Below are 19,165 nucleotides of genomic sequence, written 5' to 3'. Positions count from 1 at the left end.
GCTGGTGTCGTATGGATGACATTTATGTTGACTCTGATTTTTGGAGCTTCAAAAGAGAAATCTCCATTCACTTGCATTTTAAGGACCAACTGAGCCAAGATATTTTTCTATTTTTCTTCAAATGTATTCTGGTGAAGAAAGAAAGTAATTCATACCTGGGATATCATGAGGGTGAGTAAATAATGAGAATTTTCATTTTTGGGTAAACTATCCCTTTAAATGGTGTTTACCAGCAGACTCAGCCACATTCAGTGTAATGCTAAAACCTCCCTTAACTAACCACTGATCATTCATCTTCTACAAAACACATTGAACCACTGCTGCAAAAAAGTAAACATTACCCTGTTCTGCCTTCAACCCTGTTTTCCCTTTTTAGACTACCTACCAATATATATATATATATATATATATATATATATATATATATATATATATATATATATACACACACACACACACACACACACACACAGTTGTGCTCAAAAGTTTGCATACCCTTGGAGAATTGGTAATATATGTACCATTTAAAAAAAAACATGAGTTAGCAGGCAAAACACATTTCTTTTATTTCTTATGGGATTCATATTCAGCTGTAGGTTATAACAGAATGGCACAATCATAAAACAAAACATGGCAACAAAGAAAAAAAATGAAATGACCCCTGTTCAAAAGTCTGCATACCCTTAGTTCTTAATACTGTGTATTGCCCCCTTTAGCATCAATGACAGTGTGCAGTCTTTTGTAATAGTTGTCTATGAGGCCCCAAATTCTTGCAGGTGGTATAGCTGCCCATTCGTCTTGGCAAAATGCCTCCAGGTCATGCAAAGTCTTTGGTTGTCTTGCATGAACCGCATGTTTGAGATCTCCCCAGAGTGGCTCGATGATATTAAGGTCAGGAGACTGTAGTGGCCACTCCAGAACTTTCACCTTTTTCTGCTGTAACCACTGGAGGGTCAACTTGGCCTTGTGCTTAGGGTCATTGTTGTGCTGGAAAGTCCGATAGCATCCCATGCGCAGCTTTCGTGCAGAAGAATGCAAATTGTCTGCCAGTATTTTCTGATAACATGCTGCATTCATCTTGCAATCAATTTTCACAAGATTCCCCGTGCCTTTAGAGCTCACACACCCCCAAAACATCAGTGAGCCGCCACCATGCTTCACAGTGGGGATGGTATTCTTTTCACTATAGGCCTTGTTGACCCCTCTCCAAACATAGCGCTTATGATTGTGACCGTAAAGCTCTATGTTGGTCTCGTCACTCCAAATTACAGTGTGCCAGAAGCTGTGAGGCATGTCAAGGTGTTGTCGGGCATATTGTAACCGGGCTTTTTTGTGGCATTGGCGCAGTAAAGGCTTCTTTCTGAAAACTCGACCATGCAGCTCATTTTGTTCAAGTATCATCGTATTGTGCTCCTTGAAACAACCACACCGTCTTTTTCCAGAGCAGCCTGTATTTCTCCTGAGGTTACCTGTTGACTTTTCTTTGTATCCCGAACAATTCTTCTGGCAGTTGTGGCAGAAATCTTTCTTGGTCTACCTGACCTTGGCTTGGTATAAAGAGATCCCTGAATTTTCCACTTCTTAAGTGATTGAACAGTACTGACTGGCATTTTCAAGGCTTTGGATATCTTTTTATATCCTTTTCCATCTTTATAAAGTTCCATTACCTTGTTACGCAAGTCTTTTGACAGTTCTTTTCTGCTCCCCATGGCTCAGTATCTAGCCTGCTCAGTGCATCCACATGAGCTAACAAACTCATGACTATTTATACACAGACACTAATTGCAATTTAAAAAGCCACAGATGTGGGAAATTAACCTTTAATTGCCATTTCAACCTGTGTGTGTCACCTTGTGTGTCTGTAACAAGGCCAAACAACTTTTGATCAGGGCCATTTGGGTGATTTCTGTTATCATTATGATTTAAAAAGGAGCCAAACAACTATGTGATAATAAATGGCTTCATATGATCACTATCCTTACATAAAAGACTATATACATTGCATGATCAGTCATATTTTCAAAATCAGTGTCTGTGTTGTGTGTTTCTAGTTACAAACAGGCTTTTACCTCTGAAAATTAGCAACCAATCAGTAATCATTAGATTACTGAGTGATTCAGCAAAAAATAAATAGAGAATCTGAATATGCATAAAACCTGTTGTCCATATTTCTGAATTTGACATTTCATATATATTGAGAATTCAGATAAGTGAAAAACGGGTTCCATGCAAAATCCTGATAATAACAGCTTTCTCCATGCATGTAAATAAGAAACATGATGCCCAACATCATTTTGCAAGCACTGTATATCAGTCAGAAATCAAACGGAATGAGATGATGCTTGTTGATTTAGAAAGAACACAAGCAAAACATCCTCTGCAATTAAGTCCTGAAGATAAAGGACTGAAATCTACAGAGAGCACTGGTAGTCCTTAAAACACATTTCAATGCCATGGATATAACAGCATCAGATAAATGACAATCAAATAAACATCAGTAGGGTTGCACCTAAGCCAAAAGAGAAATTGTTCAGTGGGCACTCTGTGGTATGTGCAGCGAGGTGCAACTGCTGCATAACAGAGTATCAAATGTGGTCTGTGGAATAACATATTACAATTCAATGATGCTTGTAGGACTAGGCGGTATGACGCTATATATATCGTGCAGTGGCTTACCAATTTATGCTGAAATAAATATGTTTGCACAGTTATCGTTAAGTGGCGCACCGGTCAGGAAATTGGAGCCCAATACCGATCCCCAATATTTTAACAATGTGATCTGTCGATACCGATCCAGTTACCAATTTTTCTTTTTAAAGTGCCCTTTACCACACTTTTGCAAGTTCTATGCTGTAGTTATATGTTATGTTCACACTGTAAAATTACATTCAATTTACGTTAATTTTGAAATGGTATAAAGATCATTATGACATACTGATACCCAGAAAACACCACGAGAGCATCACATACAGCAGAGATACGTTAAAAAATAAGAGAGATTAATCCATTACAAGCTCAAAACTCGATTGACACCAAAAAATCTATTGATCTATTGATTCACACACTCTGATTGTCGCAACTTATGTTACATCATGTATACTCAGATTTGTGTTTGCATGTTTATTATTTGTTTAATTCATTTTTACATCCGTTTGCAACATCTATATTCTATATATAACTGTACACCGAGTCAGAATTACTACCATAATGACTCTTGCAAATGGGCAGCATACAATTCATACACATGTAATTCCTACACATTTTTAAAGCAAAACCGGTATATTTATCTGAATTACAGCAGCCATACAAATTCAGCAAAAAAAGAAATGTCCCTTTTTCAGGACACTGTATTTTAAAGATAATTTAGTAAAAATCCAAATAACTATATAGATCTTTATTTTAAAGGGTTTAAACAATGTTTTCCATGCTTGTTTAATGAACCATAAACAATTAATGAACATGCACCTGTGGAACGGTCATTAAGACACTAACAGCTTACAGACGGTAGGCAATTAGGGTCACAGTTATAAAAACTTCGGACACTCAAGAGACCTTTCTACTGACTCTGAAAAACACCAAAAGAAAGATGCCCAGGGTCCCTGCTCATCTGCGTGAACGTGCTTTAGGCATGCTGCATGGAGGTATGAGGACTGCAGATGTGGCCAGGGCAATAAACTGCAATGTCCATACTGTGAGATGCCTAAGACAGCACTACAGGGAGACAGGAAGGACAGCTGATTGTACTCGCAGTGGCAGACCACGTGTAACAACACCTGCACAGGATCGGTACATCCGAATATCACACCTGCGGGACAGGTACACCAGGAACGCACAATTCCTCCATCAGTGCTCAGACTGTCCACAATAGGCTGAGAGAGGCTGGACTGAGGGCTTGTAGGCCTGTTGTACGGCAGGTCGTTACCGGACATCACCGGCAACAATGTCGCCTATGGGCACAAACCCACCTTCGCTGGACCAGACAGGACTGGCAAAAAGTGCTCTTCACTGATGAGTTGCGGTTTTGTCTCACCAGGGGTGATGGTTGGACTCGCGTTTATCGTCGAAGGAATGAGCATTACACTGAGGCCTGTACCCTGGAGCAGGATCGATTTGGAGGTGGAGGGTCCGTCATGGTCTGGGTCGGTGTGTCACAGCATCATCGGACTGAGCTTGTCATTGCAGGCAATCTCAATGCTGTGCGTTACAGGGAAGACATCCTCCTCCCTCATGTGGTACCCTTCCTGCAGGCTCATCCTGACATGACCCTCCAACATGACAATGCCACCAGCCATACTGCTTGTTCTGTGCATGATTTCCTGCAAGACATGAACGTCATTGTTCTGCCATGGCCAGCGAAGAGCCCGGATCTCAATCCCATTGAGTACGTCTGGGACCAGTTGAAATGTCCGGGAACTTGCAAGTGCCTTGGTGGAAGAGTGGGGTAACATCTCACAGAAAGAACTGGCAAATCTGGTGCAGTCCATGAGGAGGAGGTGCACTGCAGTACTTAATGCAGCTGGTGGCCACACCAAATACTGACTGTTACTTTTGATTATGACCCCCCCTTTGTTCTGGGACACATTATTCCATTTCTGTTAGTCACATGTCTGTGAAACTTCAGTTCAGTTTATTTCTTAATTGTTGAATCTTTTTATGTTCATCCAAAAATTTACACATGTTAAGTTTGCTGAAAATAAAAGCAGCTGAAAGTGAGAGGACATTTCTTTTTATGCTGAGTTTGTGCAATTTCATGCATGATGCAATTTAAAAAAGATCGTCCGATGACAGATTTAAGATGAAGACTGGCCAATTGATCGGTGCACCTCTTCTACCTTTGGGCAGGGTTTTAGGTTATTTTCATGTATAAATGACAAAGGGCATTGGAGCAATGCAAAATGCACAGTGGGGCATGTCCCAAACAAGTCGAGAACAAGAGGAAGAACTTATTTTTATCTCCTTTTTCTCCCAATTTGGAATGCCCAGTTCCCACTACTTAGTATGTCCTCATGGTGGCACGGTTACTCACCTCAATCCGGGTAGTGGAGGACAAATCTCAGTTGCCTCCGCTTCTGAGACCGTCAATCCATGCATCTCATCACGTGGCTCGTTGTGCATGACACCGCAGAAACTCTGTATGTGGAGGCTCATGCTACTCTCTGCGATCCACGTACAACTTGCCACATGCCCTGTTGAGAGCGAGAGCCACTAATCGCAACCACGAGGAGGTTACCCCATGTGACTCTACCCTCCCTAGCAACCGGGCCCATATGGTTGCTTAGGAGACCTGGCGGGAGTCACTCAGAACGCCCTGGATTCGAACGCGCAACTCCAGGGGTGGTAGTTAGCGTCAATATTCGCTGAGCTACCCAGGCCCCTCTGGAAGAACTTGTTATTAGAGGTGTTTGTGAGACACAACATAAAACCAAGCAACGATGCAATTTGATGCAAAAACATATAATACCATTGATGTGCATTCACAGGTGTGAGTATGGGTATGTTACAATACCTTCGAATGAGTCTCACCCAATCAAATTTTATAGTCTGAACTATCAGTTTTACAATGTTAGTTTTACTCTATATATTTACATGCACTATAAAAATTTGATTCAGTTGGACTAAATTAGTAATTGTCTTTTTAAGTATCACATAAAAACTTTAAAACTGATTTTTTTTTTTCAAAGTTGGACATATAGGCCGTAATAATGCGAATGTAGGTCTGCTTCGTCTAGCAAGTATACACAATAGGTCACGAAGCACGGCACGTGTTACTGGCACTTCCTCTGCTGATATTTTGCTCTTCCTTTAAATATATGACTATGCATTGTGTTATGCATTCTTGGAAAGACGGATGAAGACTGTAGCTGGACTACACAAAAATTGCTGTAGCTTGATTTTACTGTAACAGTTAATGCACTACCTGTTTTGAGGTTGTTTTTTTTTTTTTAACTCAAGTGTTTTACATAAGGTGAAGCTATTTTTGAACTGATGCCAGACTTAGCATTTTTTGTTATATTTCATGAATAACCTTATCTGTGGTTTTCGTCCACCAAAGAGGTAGTGCGTCACAATGATTTTACCATGGGTAAGGAGAGTTCCTGAGGTCACTGTGGTAAAATCAGTGTATGTAGCCCTCTCATGGCTTATTACTTTTATAAAATGAAAAGTAAACATCTATAATCAACTAAATTCAATTTTTTGGATGCCGAACAATGCATTCAGGAAATTTGGCATCGGTTTGAATGGTTTTGTTATAAAAGAAAAATAACACTTCGTACTTTATGATACAAATGTTTATTTTTATCACTCTTGGTGTGAACAGGCCTGAAGAATGTCTAAAGCTTCACTATATACGTGTGTGCTAATATCTGTAACAATTCGGTATGACCATATCCTCAGAGAAAATTTTAAAGCACACATTTTCCCCCATAATCTAACCACTAATTTCAGCAAAGCACCATTATCCTGTGCTTTGTTTCTACAGAAACAGCTTATAACAACTGACGTGAAACTTTCCATATCACTGCCATGACCACATTTTGCTTTGCAGCTCTCTAAATATGAGGCTCTGCCCAGAGGTTCCAGGATATGGCTATTATCATGTGCAAATGACTGAGCAAACAGTTATAATTGGTGTTACTGTCAAAAACTAAAGTAAATGAAAGCACTAAACCGTTACAAAATAGACCCAGCATGTGAAAACAACACGTGCTGTTTGTATGCTTGCAGCAGTTCTTTAAAAACATGGAAATAGCATGTAAAGAACAGTTACACAGTTGGGTAAAGATATAAAGATGTCGGAGCTGTTGCCTATCTTTTAAATATGCATGTGCTTATACATATTGAGCTGTGGTGTTAATGCAGGTACCCAAATTCGAATATGGGTTGTGACATTTCCCGATCCCATTGCCCTCTCTACTCCCAATCATTTCCTGTCCTATATCCATAATTGTATCAATAAATAGTAGCAAAAATATCCCCCCCGTAAAAATTGATATTTACAGTCCTGATTGGTTATACAATATACAGTGCTGATATACTGATTTCTTCTGCTTTTGTGTATATCTCATACTAAATTGTTTCATAAATTCAAACACAATCTTGCATAAAACAAAGGCAATCTGAGAAAACACAAAATACAGTTTTTAAATGATAATGTTATTTATTGAAGCAAAAAAGTTATCCAATATCAACTGGGCCTGTGTGAAAAATATCTGCCCCCTCAGTTACTAAATCCCCAAATCTATGAAACTGCATTCATGATGGGGTTCAGCTGGACTAGACACACCCAGGCCTGATTATTGCCAGCCCTGTTCAATCAAATCAACACCTAAATAGAACTTTTTCAGCAGCATGAATTTGGCTAAAAGGTCTCACCCAGTAGCACACTGTGCCAAAGGTTGAAAGAAATTCCAGAAATAATGAGGAAAATGTGATTGAAATACATCAGTCTGGGAAGGGTTACAAAGCTATTTCAAAGGCTCTGGGACTCCAAAGAACAACAGTGAGAGCCATTATCTCCAAATGGAGAAAACTTGGCACAATAGTGAACCTTCCCAGAAGTGGCTGACCTTCCAAAATTCCTCCAAGAGCACAGCGACAACTCATTCAGGAAGTCACAAAAAAGCCAAGGACAATATCCAAAGAACTGCAGGCCTCTCTCACATCAATAAATATCACTGTTCATGACTATCAGAAAGACACTGGCCAAAAATGGCATCCATGGAAGAGTGGCAAGGCGAAAACCACAACTAACCCAGAAGAACTTGTCTGAATTTTGCATAAACACACCTTGATGATCCTCAAACCTTTTGGGAGAATGTTCTGTGGACTGATGAATCAAAAGTGGAACTGTTTGGAAGATAGGGGTCCCATTACATCTGGCGTAAATCAAACACAGAAATCCACAAAAAGAACATCATACCTACGGCCAAGCATGGTGGTGGTAGTGTGATGGTGTGGGGGTGCTTTGCTGCTTCAGGGCCGGGGCGACTTGCAATAGTTGAGGGAAACATGAATTCTGCACTCTACCAGAAAATCCTAAGGGAGAACGTCTGGTCATCAGTCCGTGAGTTGAAGCTCAAGCGCAACTGGATTATGCAGCAAGACAATGATCCAAAGAATAGGACTAAGTCCACCTCTGAATGCCTCAAAAGAAGCTAAATTAAAGTTTTGGAGTGGCCTAGTTAAAATCCTGACATGAACCCGATTGAGATGCTGTGGCAGGACCTTAAACGGGCAGTTCATGCTCGAAAACCCTCCAATGTGGCTGAACTAAAGCAGTTCTGCAAAGAGTGGGCCAAAATTCCACCACAGCGTTGTGAAAGACTGATCTCCAGTTATCAGAAGCACTTGGTTGCAGCTGTTGGTGCAACCAGCTATTAAGTTTAAGGGGGCAGTTAGTTTTTCACATGGGTGATATAGGTTTTGGATAACTTTTTTGCTTCAATAAAAAAATATAGATTTAAAAACTGTATTTTGTGTTTATACAGGTTTAAAAAAAAAAATCAGGAAGGGGGCAAATACTTTTTCAAATCACTGTATCAATAGCTATTCTAGATTATTAGATTTATTGTATGCCTTCAGAAGACTTGGAATACAACGCATGTGTCGCATGGACTACTTTAATGATACTTTTGTGTGCTTTTCAAGCTTTAAAGGAATATTACGGGTTCAATACAAGTTAAGCTCAATCAGCAGCATTTGTGGCATAATATTGATTACCACAAAGATTTAGTTTGACTTGCCCAACCTTTCCTTAAAAAACAAAAATTGAAGTTACAGTGAGGCATTTACAATGGAAGTGAATGTGGCCAGTCTGTAAATGTTAAAATACTGTTTCAAAAATATAGACAACACATAAACAGTATGAGTGTTAACATGATTTTAGTGTGATAAAATCACTTACTAACTTATCTGTGTCAAGTTAGGCTAAATTAAATTATACAATTTCCCTGCCATGATGACGTAACAGCTTAAACCCTGTGATCCCGAAAAAATGACAACTTAAACTACTTTATAGCTCAAATAATACACAAGTTTTAACTGAATAATGTAAGAGCTTTTATAAAATTGTAAGCTTCACATTTCTGCCTTTAAACCTTTCAAAAATTGGCCCTAGATTTCTGCATTTTCTTTCGTATTTTCCTTTTTTTTAAAAAAGGGTGGGACAAGTTGAAATTATTTTTGTGGTAATCAACATTATGCAACAAATGCTGTCCATTGAGCTTAACTTGTATTGAACTCTGAATAATCCTTTAAAGTGAAGCACTATCCACTACCATTATATTAAAAATGTAGACCAGTATATTATATAAAATATCTCCTTTTGTATCATTTTCATTTTTGGGTGAACTATTCCTTTAAATAATTCAACTTAGCTGAATTAGTAAATTGATGTTTAAATGAAAATTTGTGTCATTGGTATTTCTTTTATGTAGTAACCATTTTCTAAAATTAATAACACCATTTAACCAGGACTATATTCTAAGGCTGTGTACTGATACAGATTTCCCGATTCAATTCGATTCAATATGGATTCATATGGGTTTACTTCAGTTATAATGTCCCTTTTGCTTACATAAAGATATCATCTCCCAGCTAATGCTGTTAATTATGCGGAGACCTTTTAACTAGGTTCATTAGGAAAATATTAATGTTACTAATTATATTTTATTACTTTTTCATCATTTGTCACATTTTGGCTTTTTAAAAATGAACAAATAAATGTATTCAATCAATAAATAAGATATTATATTTCATATATTATTTGTTACATATTTATTGTTAAATTGCATAATTTGTACTATTTACAAGCATTCATATTGATTTGTTGAACACGTGCTAAAACCGGTACTGTCTCTTTAACAAAAAATGTCACTTCTGTAATCAAAGCCTTTAAATGAGCGCATGTTAACTAGAGAGGACTCGAATGGCTTTACCACAGTGCTTGAAGTGGGGCGGTACGCAGTGGTACGAGGTACCTGCACTTCTCTAATTTTGTCTACAGAGTACCGGCAGTTTTTTCTTGCATACCACCACTTCTCAGAGTCTCCCGGTACGATGTAATGTCTTTATTTAATGTAAGTCAGTGATTCGATGAGGCCAGCCAATCACTTTTATCTGACCTTCCAAATGATTTTGATAAAATCGCAGTGGTAAACATCTGAGCCCTCTCTGCGCAAAACTCAGTGGTGCGTTTAACAACACTCAACACGTGCAACAGCATCGGTGCTAGTTAAGCGATCCGTGGTCCAGTTCCGAAGGATCACACGTGTTTAAGCTTGTCTGGACATAGTTCAGTTACACACTTCTCCAAAACATGAACCAGCAAATTTTGGGTGAGCGCATTGTAGTAAGTCTTATTCAATCAAATGTATTTTTGTAAATTGTTTAACTGCTGGGTGCAGTCAAAACTACAGAATTTAAAATAAAAAAAAAAAAAAAGTCATTTTTTTTCAATTTCTTTTTTTTATTTTTACAAAAGATAAATCGATGATGAAAACCAAAGCTTCAAATAAAATACACAGGAACATTTGCATTTTATTCTCAATTATTTTCTGTAGTGCTCGTAAAACGTTATGTGTAGTGTCACTGAACTTGCCTATGCATAAATCTTGACAGTGTTTAGTTGTATACAGATGTGTGTCAGCGTTCACAATCCTGAACATTCTCAAATCAGTTTGTTCATCGTTTCTTATGATTATTTATTATCTGCACAAGTATCTGGCTCCTGTGTGCAAATTCTTGTGTTCAGGGGTCAGGACAAGAAAAGGCTAATTGTCCCCTCATTGAATGGGAGGATAATAAAGAAAAAGGAAAAAAACTGCTCTTTTTCAGTTTTAGGCTACATTATTTTGTGTAAAAAGGCAGTTCTACTCTTATGAGGGTTGATATTGTGAAAGATACAGACTTCAGCAGATCTAAATGATCTTCCTCAGTTTTCATAAACAAAATTAATCAAGTAAAATTAATCAAAACCTATCTATTTGAGGGTGTGATTCATTTATTATTCATGTTTGCTTTTCATTTAAAGCCAGACCTTAAAAATGTTAAATACCTTTTTTTTAAATGTAATTACATACTATTTTAATGGAAATAAATGCATATTATTAACAGTTTTGTTTTACATGTTAGTTACAATAAATGTGTTAGGTAAGATAAATACAGAAAAAAGTTTGGGCCCAGTTTAGCCCCTCCATACAGTATCACAGCATCAATTATTTATTTAGCCCCCTTATTGAGTGAAAGATCGATCTTGGGAATTAAGAAATGATATCGAGATCGACAAACAATATTTTTACCCAACCCTTAGTATATTCATGATATAGTGCAACCTCTTGTACCTTGTTGCTTATTTAAAACTAATAACTAGGTGTATTCAAAGCTTATGCCTAATAATGCTGTCGCAGTTGCATTTTAAAATGTGAATCACCTGCTGAAATATCGTTTACCATAAACTAATAAAGGATATTTAATGAAATGGGATTTGAAAGATGTTCAGTTAGTCTCACTGATGTTTCACTGATAGGGAATGTTACCTGGGAAGCATGTTGCTAAGTGTTCGATGAGCGTCTCTTGCGTGACAGTCTTCCGGGCAGAGTTCATGGCAGAGATTGCCAGGCACAGGATTTCTCCCAGCGGAATGAACTGGGATTGGCTGATAGGAGACATGCTGATGGGAGACACATCACCTGTAGGGGCACAAAGATCAGAGGTCAAAGGTGAACTCAGAGTGGCACAAAGGTTACAGTGGTGGAGAGTTTCCGGAGTGAGGAGCAGGCGTCATGACATTCTATAATGGACAAGGAAAACAAACAGATCAAAATTTATAGATCACATTTGCTGGCGTTAAATTTAGAGATTTACTCTGTGCCCTAAAGCTGGAACAGGACCCTTATGAAAAAGTACTGTGGTGGTACCATGGTGCAGTGATGATATCAGAAAGTAATACCATATAGCTACATTTATATATACCATATACTGTTCGATTAACATATCGTGTCCAATCCATGGTATTAATATGGCACTTAAAGGTATTTCAAAGAATATCATGGAACTTTCCAGAAATGTAAATGACTAAGTTCAGGCATGAAATTCTGAATGGCTCAAGCTGATAGCTTCTGTGAACTTGTTATCTGTTAGCCAGTCAGCTCACTCACGTGATGTCAAGCCAATCGGCTCGCATGGTGTAAGCTGATGGGTCCTTTGATATGTAATCTGTTAGCAAATCAACATGCGTACTCTTTCTGCCTAACATCAAAATTTACTCATTTTGCAATTAAGCCGGTTTCACTACAGCATAATTTTTTCTCTGAAACCCTCCCCCTCCCCAGCTGCACATGTCTAGATCTGCTACATGGGGATTGTTTGTATGTGTCATTGTGCAGCAGGATGTCATACACACTCGATGCAGTATGTCTTGTTTTTTTGATTGTGCAACAGCAGCAGCATGTCCACATGCTTGACTCAGTATGTCTGTGTAATTTCTAGCAGTATCAAGTCTTCGTACTTGCTCTGCAGCAGCAGCAGCGTAGCAGATCTAGTCCACCAAGACCAATATCCTATCAATATGTCATACCCACATTAACATGCCAAATCTTTTGAGAGTTGTCATGACTGAATTTACTGATCGGCACTTAACGAATCAGACATACAACATGATGTGGTCATGTGACAACAATGTAGCATACTACTGTATGAAACACTGCATGTTGCACTCTGTTTCACATACTATTTTTATTTTTTACTTTTTCAAAACAGTAGGTTGTATACCAGTGGTGGCCCATGCATTTGAAGTCTAGGCCTTCAGTTTGATTCATGCCATTAAGAAAACACTGTGGCGAGTGGGGGGGGGGGGGGGGTTGTTGTCGAGCGACGATGGTGTAGAGCGAGACCAGGATGGACACTTGGAGTGAATTCTCACCCTGCTGTTGTTGATTGCGGTGTTGGCGGGCGAGGGATTAAGCTGCAACCAGAGCTGCAGTCGAGATGATTCTTTCTAGGTGTCCCTCCTAGTCTCGCTCTGCACCGTCATCGCTCGGCCCTGCCCGCTCGCCACTGAGACCTTATGGACATCATACATTACGTCGCAGCCAACTAATAATACCAACTGACATTTTAAAAACTCGTCCATGAACAAAAGCCAAAACTTGAACACTGAATGTTCAAGGTAGCCTAATCTTAACTGCAGCTTGATTATTTTGTGAAATATATTATTAAATAAAGAGTTTAATAACTCTTTTTGAATGTCATCTCTCGAACAGACATTCAAAAATCATAATTTTTCATATGAATCTATAAGGAGGTCTATAACACCTGCTATGATCATTTTTGCAATTTAAATTTTGCTTGCAATAAATTTCACTGAATGCTCAAGACATCCTAATTTACACATTGAAAACTCTTGATGTTTATAACAATGCAAAAGCACTTACCAATTTAATTAAAGTCAAAAGCCCTAACAGCCCTCCTTTCCTGTTTAATAAATTAAGGGATCACACGGTCATGCAGAACATCTCGTGTTTTTAAATCCATAAGGATCTCTTTCTCAATGGCAATAACGGCAGTGAATGATGACAGCAGTCTGTCTTGATCTCGCCTCTCGCGCTCTTCGCTTTCGAATTGCATACATTTCTTAATGCGTGATTGCGTTACTCAAAGCCAGCTAGAAGGCCTCGACAGGGACATATCTAAAAGACTACACCCACCAAGAACAAATGAATCAATCTGATTGGCTGATGAATCTGACAAACTGACATTAGATGCCTATTCAGTTAAGGGATTCTGTAGAAATTCTGAAGGCCTAACAGGCATCACGCTTCGCTTATAAGCGTCGAGGAGTAAATTCTGATTGGATGAACTTTTAATTTTTCCCTATTCTTTTGTAGATGAATTAATTGTGGAAAGCAATTACAAATACATTGGCAAAAAGGTGAATGAAAATGACAGGATGAAAAAACATGTATTTATTAGGCATGTTAGGCCAGCAGAGAAGGCTTTGTTGGCCCTGAGAATTCGCTGTATACAGAATATACTGTGCGGTATTCAATAAGTAGTACACTAGTATTCCATCCTAATCTTACATCTTTAGTTTTTGGCTAAAGGTCTAAATCCAAACACATAGAAAAGTGCTGCAAAATAAATGACAGACTCCACCTTTCCCCTCCTGAAATCAGACCTCTGCCCTTGACACAACTCGATCATCTTTAACTACCGACAGAATACGACTGACCCACATTCTGTACAACTCCGAGTCTCAAAGATCTTACCCAAAAATAGCACTGAACATCTGGCTCAACTCTCCAGTAAAGACTCTGGAAGAAGCACCCAGAAATACCCACCAGCAGGCCCTGGCACCTGGGTAAGCAGCTCAGCATGGATCCCTGGCTCTTACGATCCAAATCAGGCTTATCATGGAGGCAAAGCGAGGACAGAAACACAGTTAACGCACCTTCCTGGCCGGTATATAACATCAGTAAGCTGATTAGGACAAAAAGCACATATGAGAATTGCACAGTTCCGTGTCAGTCAGTGTTTGGGATTGGCAGCCGTATTTGCTGACTCAATAACGTACGTCCTGTTCAATAACATCTTGAAGCAGACACTTCGATACAGTCTGTAGGACTGAATAACTCTGTTAAGACTGATAAAGATGAAACACTGACCAAGATCTCTTTGATATCACCACTAGATGCAGGTCATGAGGGGCTGTAGATCGTAGATAAACATGAGCAATATCACACACAGGATTGATACAGTATCCATGGGTGTTCCATATATAGTTTGGCTTGGTGCCATTAGCCCGTGGTGCAATTGTCCAGGAAGTTGTCAAACCAGCTAACATAACATAGGTGTACAAGTGACATGAGATCAACAGGACTCCAAACAATTGTAGTGAGCGATGTGGGTTGTAGGCAATCTCTTCACAGAAATATGCACAATAAAGAATATCCTGTTGCAAGGGGTCAAATGAGAAATGTGTGTGTGAAACAAAAGAGACTAAAAATATAGTGAATAAACTGTCTGTACTTCAGGATTTGTGAAACATAAATCTCACAATTATTCGTACATAATTATGAGCAAACTACTTACTACTAATGCCTGTGGACTACTTACAATTTGTTCACAGACTGTCTCATGCACATGGTACAGAAAAGTGGCAAGAACTGGCTGAAATCACCAGTTTCAATATGATTGGCTGGCTTTTCCCAACTTCTTGGAATCGGGGTGCACAAGTTTTTACCAGTCTGTCTGAAACAAACTGTTTTTTTTTTGTTTTTTTTGCAAGGCACAGGGTTGATACAATAAGCACTTTTGTGGAAAACGAATCACTGGATCTGTCGAAGTTTGCATTACAACTTTGAAAGATTTTCTGAGTTTTGTTTGAGGCCCTTAACAATAGCTAAACCTTAATATCCACAAGCAAAACTGTACTTTCAGTTTTGTTCGAGTTACATTTGTGAAATAAATGTATTTTATTTGTTTTGGGATGGGAAGAAATTCTGATTACATAGTCCACACACATTTCTACGCACACACATTTCATCTAAATGGCATGTAAAACAAAACAAATGATGACTGGTCACTTTTCATGTCAGTCAAACACTCTCTTCCTGTCTAAGTGGGCAGTTCATGGGTGGAAAAAGCTGCAAAGTGGAACAGACCATACGTCGATAGTCAATAGATACAGACTAACAGGCAAATTACCAGGTACTAAGTATATTACTTAACACAAATGTAAATTTTCTTTTGGATTAAAAGAAACTACTGTGTATTTAATCATGCACTTTAAACCTTAATCTGTCAACCCTTTTCGCAGTCTGTGATGACACGTTTCTGCCTTAATTTAGCAGCATAAATCTAGAAATTTTAATTACTGTAAATTTATGTGAAAAGGGTCCATGGAGTTTACGCTTTAGTTTTGTCAGGTAACCCAAAAATGCTTTATCTACATTTACTGGTTTAAGTTAAATATGATTTAAAATGAATAAATCAACTTGAATACAGTAGGTTACACCAAATACAGTGATTTAGGTAACTCCTTAAGGTAACAAATGCAGGTTACCACTTTTTACAGTGTACACTGACTGAAAAAACAAATGTTTAGGCCTATTCACCCCAAGCCTGTTTTTTCATGAGCGTGTTTGTTCCGAATGAGTTTTTGACTATGAACAATGGATTCCCATGGCACTACTCACGCTGGGTCTGACAAATCATCCACCATCAATCCAACATTTTTTTTTTCCGGAGAGCAGTCAGTTTTTATTTTCTTCAGACTGTGATGAAAACCGATGGGCCAATGAAATAAGAACATTTTGCAGCTGCACAATCCAGCACGTTGGTGGCACTAATCAACCAGCAAACATACAGTAGGTGCTGTGATCTTTTACTCAATGCAAATATCCAGTAAATAAATAGTATAGAAGCTGTAAACGCATTCTTTCTTTGTAGAATATTTATGTAATGTGCTGATACCTCATATTTTATAATATCCCTGGTGTGTCTTAAATGTACATTATTTAATATTTATATCACCTGCCTGTTATACAAATATATTTTTAATATCCTGGAATTAAAAACAGCAGTGAGGTTCAGCAATTCATTTTGACTAAGTTTGTAGTAAAATATCACATAAAAAGACTCTTTACATGCAATATTTTACTACAAGTGTAGACAAACCAATTGCAGAACCTCAATGCAGTTTTTATTGCAAGGATAATATAACACAAAGCATTCCTGTAAAAGTGCTCTTTTTACAAATATGATTTTTACAAAGCAAGGGTGCAAATAAATAAATAAATAAATAAATAAATAGTCAAAACTCCCCACAACATAATTCCTTAATTTTCTTCTCACTGCCTAAGTATACTTTGGCTTAAATGTCTTATTCAGATCAAACTAGGCCTTGTTCCAGAAGAATTGGTTTCATTACACAATAGCTGTAGTGGTGGAGGACAAGGGGGAGGTGCTGTGCTCTGCTTCCTGAGCAAGTCTGCAAGTCTTTGATCTCTCTGATGGTCCATGTGTGTTTGTGATGGTGTTGATAGCATTCAACAGTAGGATACCAGCAGCTCAACGCATTACAATGAGCCCTGAAACTCAAACATCTGCAACAAACTGTCATTGTGTGTTTGGACTGAAACCCAAGTCTCCATGTTCTGTTATATGATCAGAATTGAAAACGGATAACCTATTTAAATAATGCACTCAGTGTGAGATACTGATGTTCGGTCAGATAACCTAAAAACTGTACTTCATGTGGTAACATCCAAATTAACTGGTTTCATTGAAGACAAAAATGTTATTTAATCTGACTAAATTAACCTGACAAATTAGGTTGCACCAACGAAAATCATTTTATGGGTTAGATCCTTGTAGGTTACCAGTTTTTTTTTTTTTCACAGTGTAATTTTCATTTGGAAACAAATATCAGTTCATAGCCCTTACAAAATTTTATTTAATTATTTTTTGCAACAGAGGTGTGCTATTCATTTTCTAAGCGACTGGACTTTCTGAATTTTCACAATGAAATGTGAAAAAAAAAAAAATCCCACAGACATGAATTGAAAGAGAGACCTATGCCATATCTTATCCTGCAACCAGAATATCATCGATACTTGGAGGTCTGTCACAAGCAACACCCTAGAAACCACCTAAAACAACCTAACAACCAACGTCCGTAATTTATGCCAAAATTTTGCAGTTGTTTTTACTACAGTACAACTGTGATCTACTGTCATTAAAAAATAAATCACAACATTATGATGATTTACAGTAGTATCAATAATTGTAGTAAGGGAGATAATTGTGTGAGGGAAACCATTCTTAACACTTCTAAAAAAAAAAGTTCTATAGTATTGCAATGACACTGGCTATGAACTGTAATACCATTATTTTTCACACAAGGTACTGTGGTAATACCATGGTATTCTTATATGTACCATGGGTTCCCACCCTTCTTGACCAATGACTTTTCCATGACCTTTCCAGTCATTTGGGATTACTGGATACAGATTAAATTTTTTTTTGTTTTTTTTTATCATTTTGAATCAGACCAATTTGCTAATGAATCAATCAGAACGATTTGTGAACTGCTGTGGCCAGGCTTGGAATCTATGCTTTTTATACGCATTGATAATCAGAAAATGTTCCTGATGATCTTTTTTCCAGATATAAACAGGGCTAATCATTGCACAATAACTTTTGTCTCTTCAAACAAAGTATTTCTCAAAACAACTTTGTTAAAGTGTGAGCGGCAAGGTAACTTAAAGGGGGATGCACACCGGACGCATCAGCGAGTTTGCATGGCGTGTTCTAAAATTTAAAATGAATGTACGCACACCATTCTACAGTTTCTGTACATTCTTTTAGGAATGCATGCGAGTAGTATGAATAGATTTCGGACATCCGGGGATGTGGGCATTGACCCATGACCCGCATATAAGAACAACAACTGTGAAAATGATCTGCTCTGGTTTTGTTTAACAAGCACCATTTAAGCACAAGGAACAATTATCTTGGTATATATAGCACTTACAGTTGAGAATAGCCGTCCGACACGCGATTCACCGCCGTTCTTTTAAATCCAGCGTTTTGAACGTGACATCGCCTCAGCTCCCGAGGGATTATGGGATTAAGTGTCCAGTTGATCCGCACTTCAGATTCTCACCGGAAATATTAGGTCTTCCGGGTACTTCTCGTTTACTGCTTCATGAATACTGTGGATTTGGACATACTACACCATTGGCATACTGTTTTTGGTAATTAAAAGGTATTAAAGGTATTATGCCAGACTACATTAAATGGAAGGCCAACTGATGATAAATTGGAAAGCATTCAAATTAAAATGTTGGCTAATGTTAATACATCAATGTCTCAAAAATGTATAGAGAAAATAAAGTGCCAATCAATAATCGATGTATCTTTATTTTATGACATTTCTAGTTGTGGCATATTCATTGACTCAGAATAACGATTCACTTACAAACCAAAAATCACTTTGGCGTGCGAGAAATTTTTACTCAAAAAGAGCAAAATCTAGTGTGAGATTTTAGAGGCAGAGGGGGGAAAAATGTGTATTCTGACCACAAGCTTGTCCATGATTTTTAAGATGTAATCAATTTCCATGACTTCTCTAGGGCCTGGAAATCACAATTTCCAAAATTCA

General features: G+C 38.0%; 1 protein-coding gene across 3 annotated transcripts in view; it reads right to left on the bottom strand.

The window, feature by feature from the left end:
- Window positions 1–19,165, bottom strand: part of LOC127418028 (storkhead-box protein 2-like) — a 121,264-nt gene that overhangs the window by 11,055 nt on the left and 91,044 nt on the right. For all 3 annotated transcript variants that reach the window (XM_051658342.1, XM_051658343.1, XM_051658344.1), the window contains exon 2: window positions 11,538–11,690. In XM_051658342.1, the coding sequence (XP_051514302.1) occupies window positions 11,538–11,690 (153 nt within the window). The remainder of the gene's footprint in view (window positions 1–11,537; window positions 11,691–19,165) is intronic.

The sequence above is a fragment of the Myxocyprinus asiaticus genome, chromosome 27 (genome assembly GCF_019703515.2).
Source record: "Myxocyprinus asiaticus isolate MX2 ecotype Aquarium Trade chromosome 27, UBuf_Myxa_2, whole genome shotgun sequence".
NCBI classification, from domain to species: domain Eukaryota; kingdom Metazoa; phylum Chordata; class Actinopteri; order Cypriniformes; family Catostomidae; genus Myxocyprinus; species Myxocyprinus asiaticus.
Note: the sequence above shows the minus strand (reverse complement) of the source record. Positions and strands in the feature narration are given on the sequence as shown.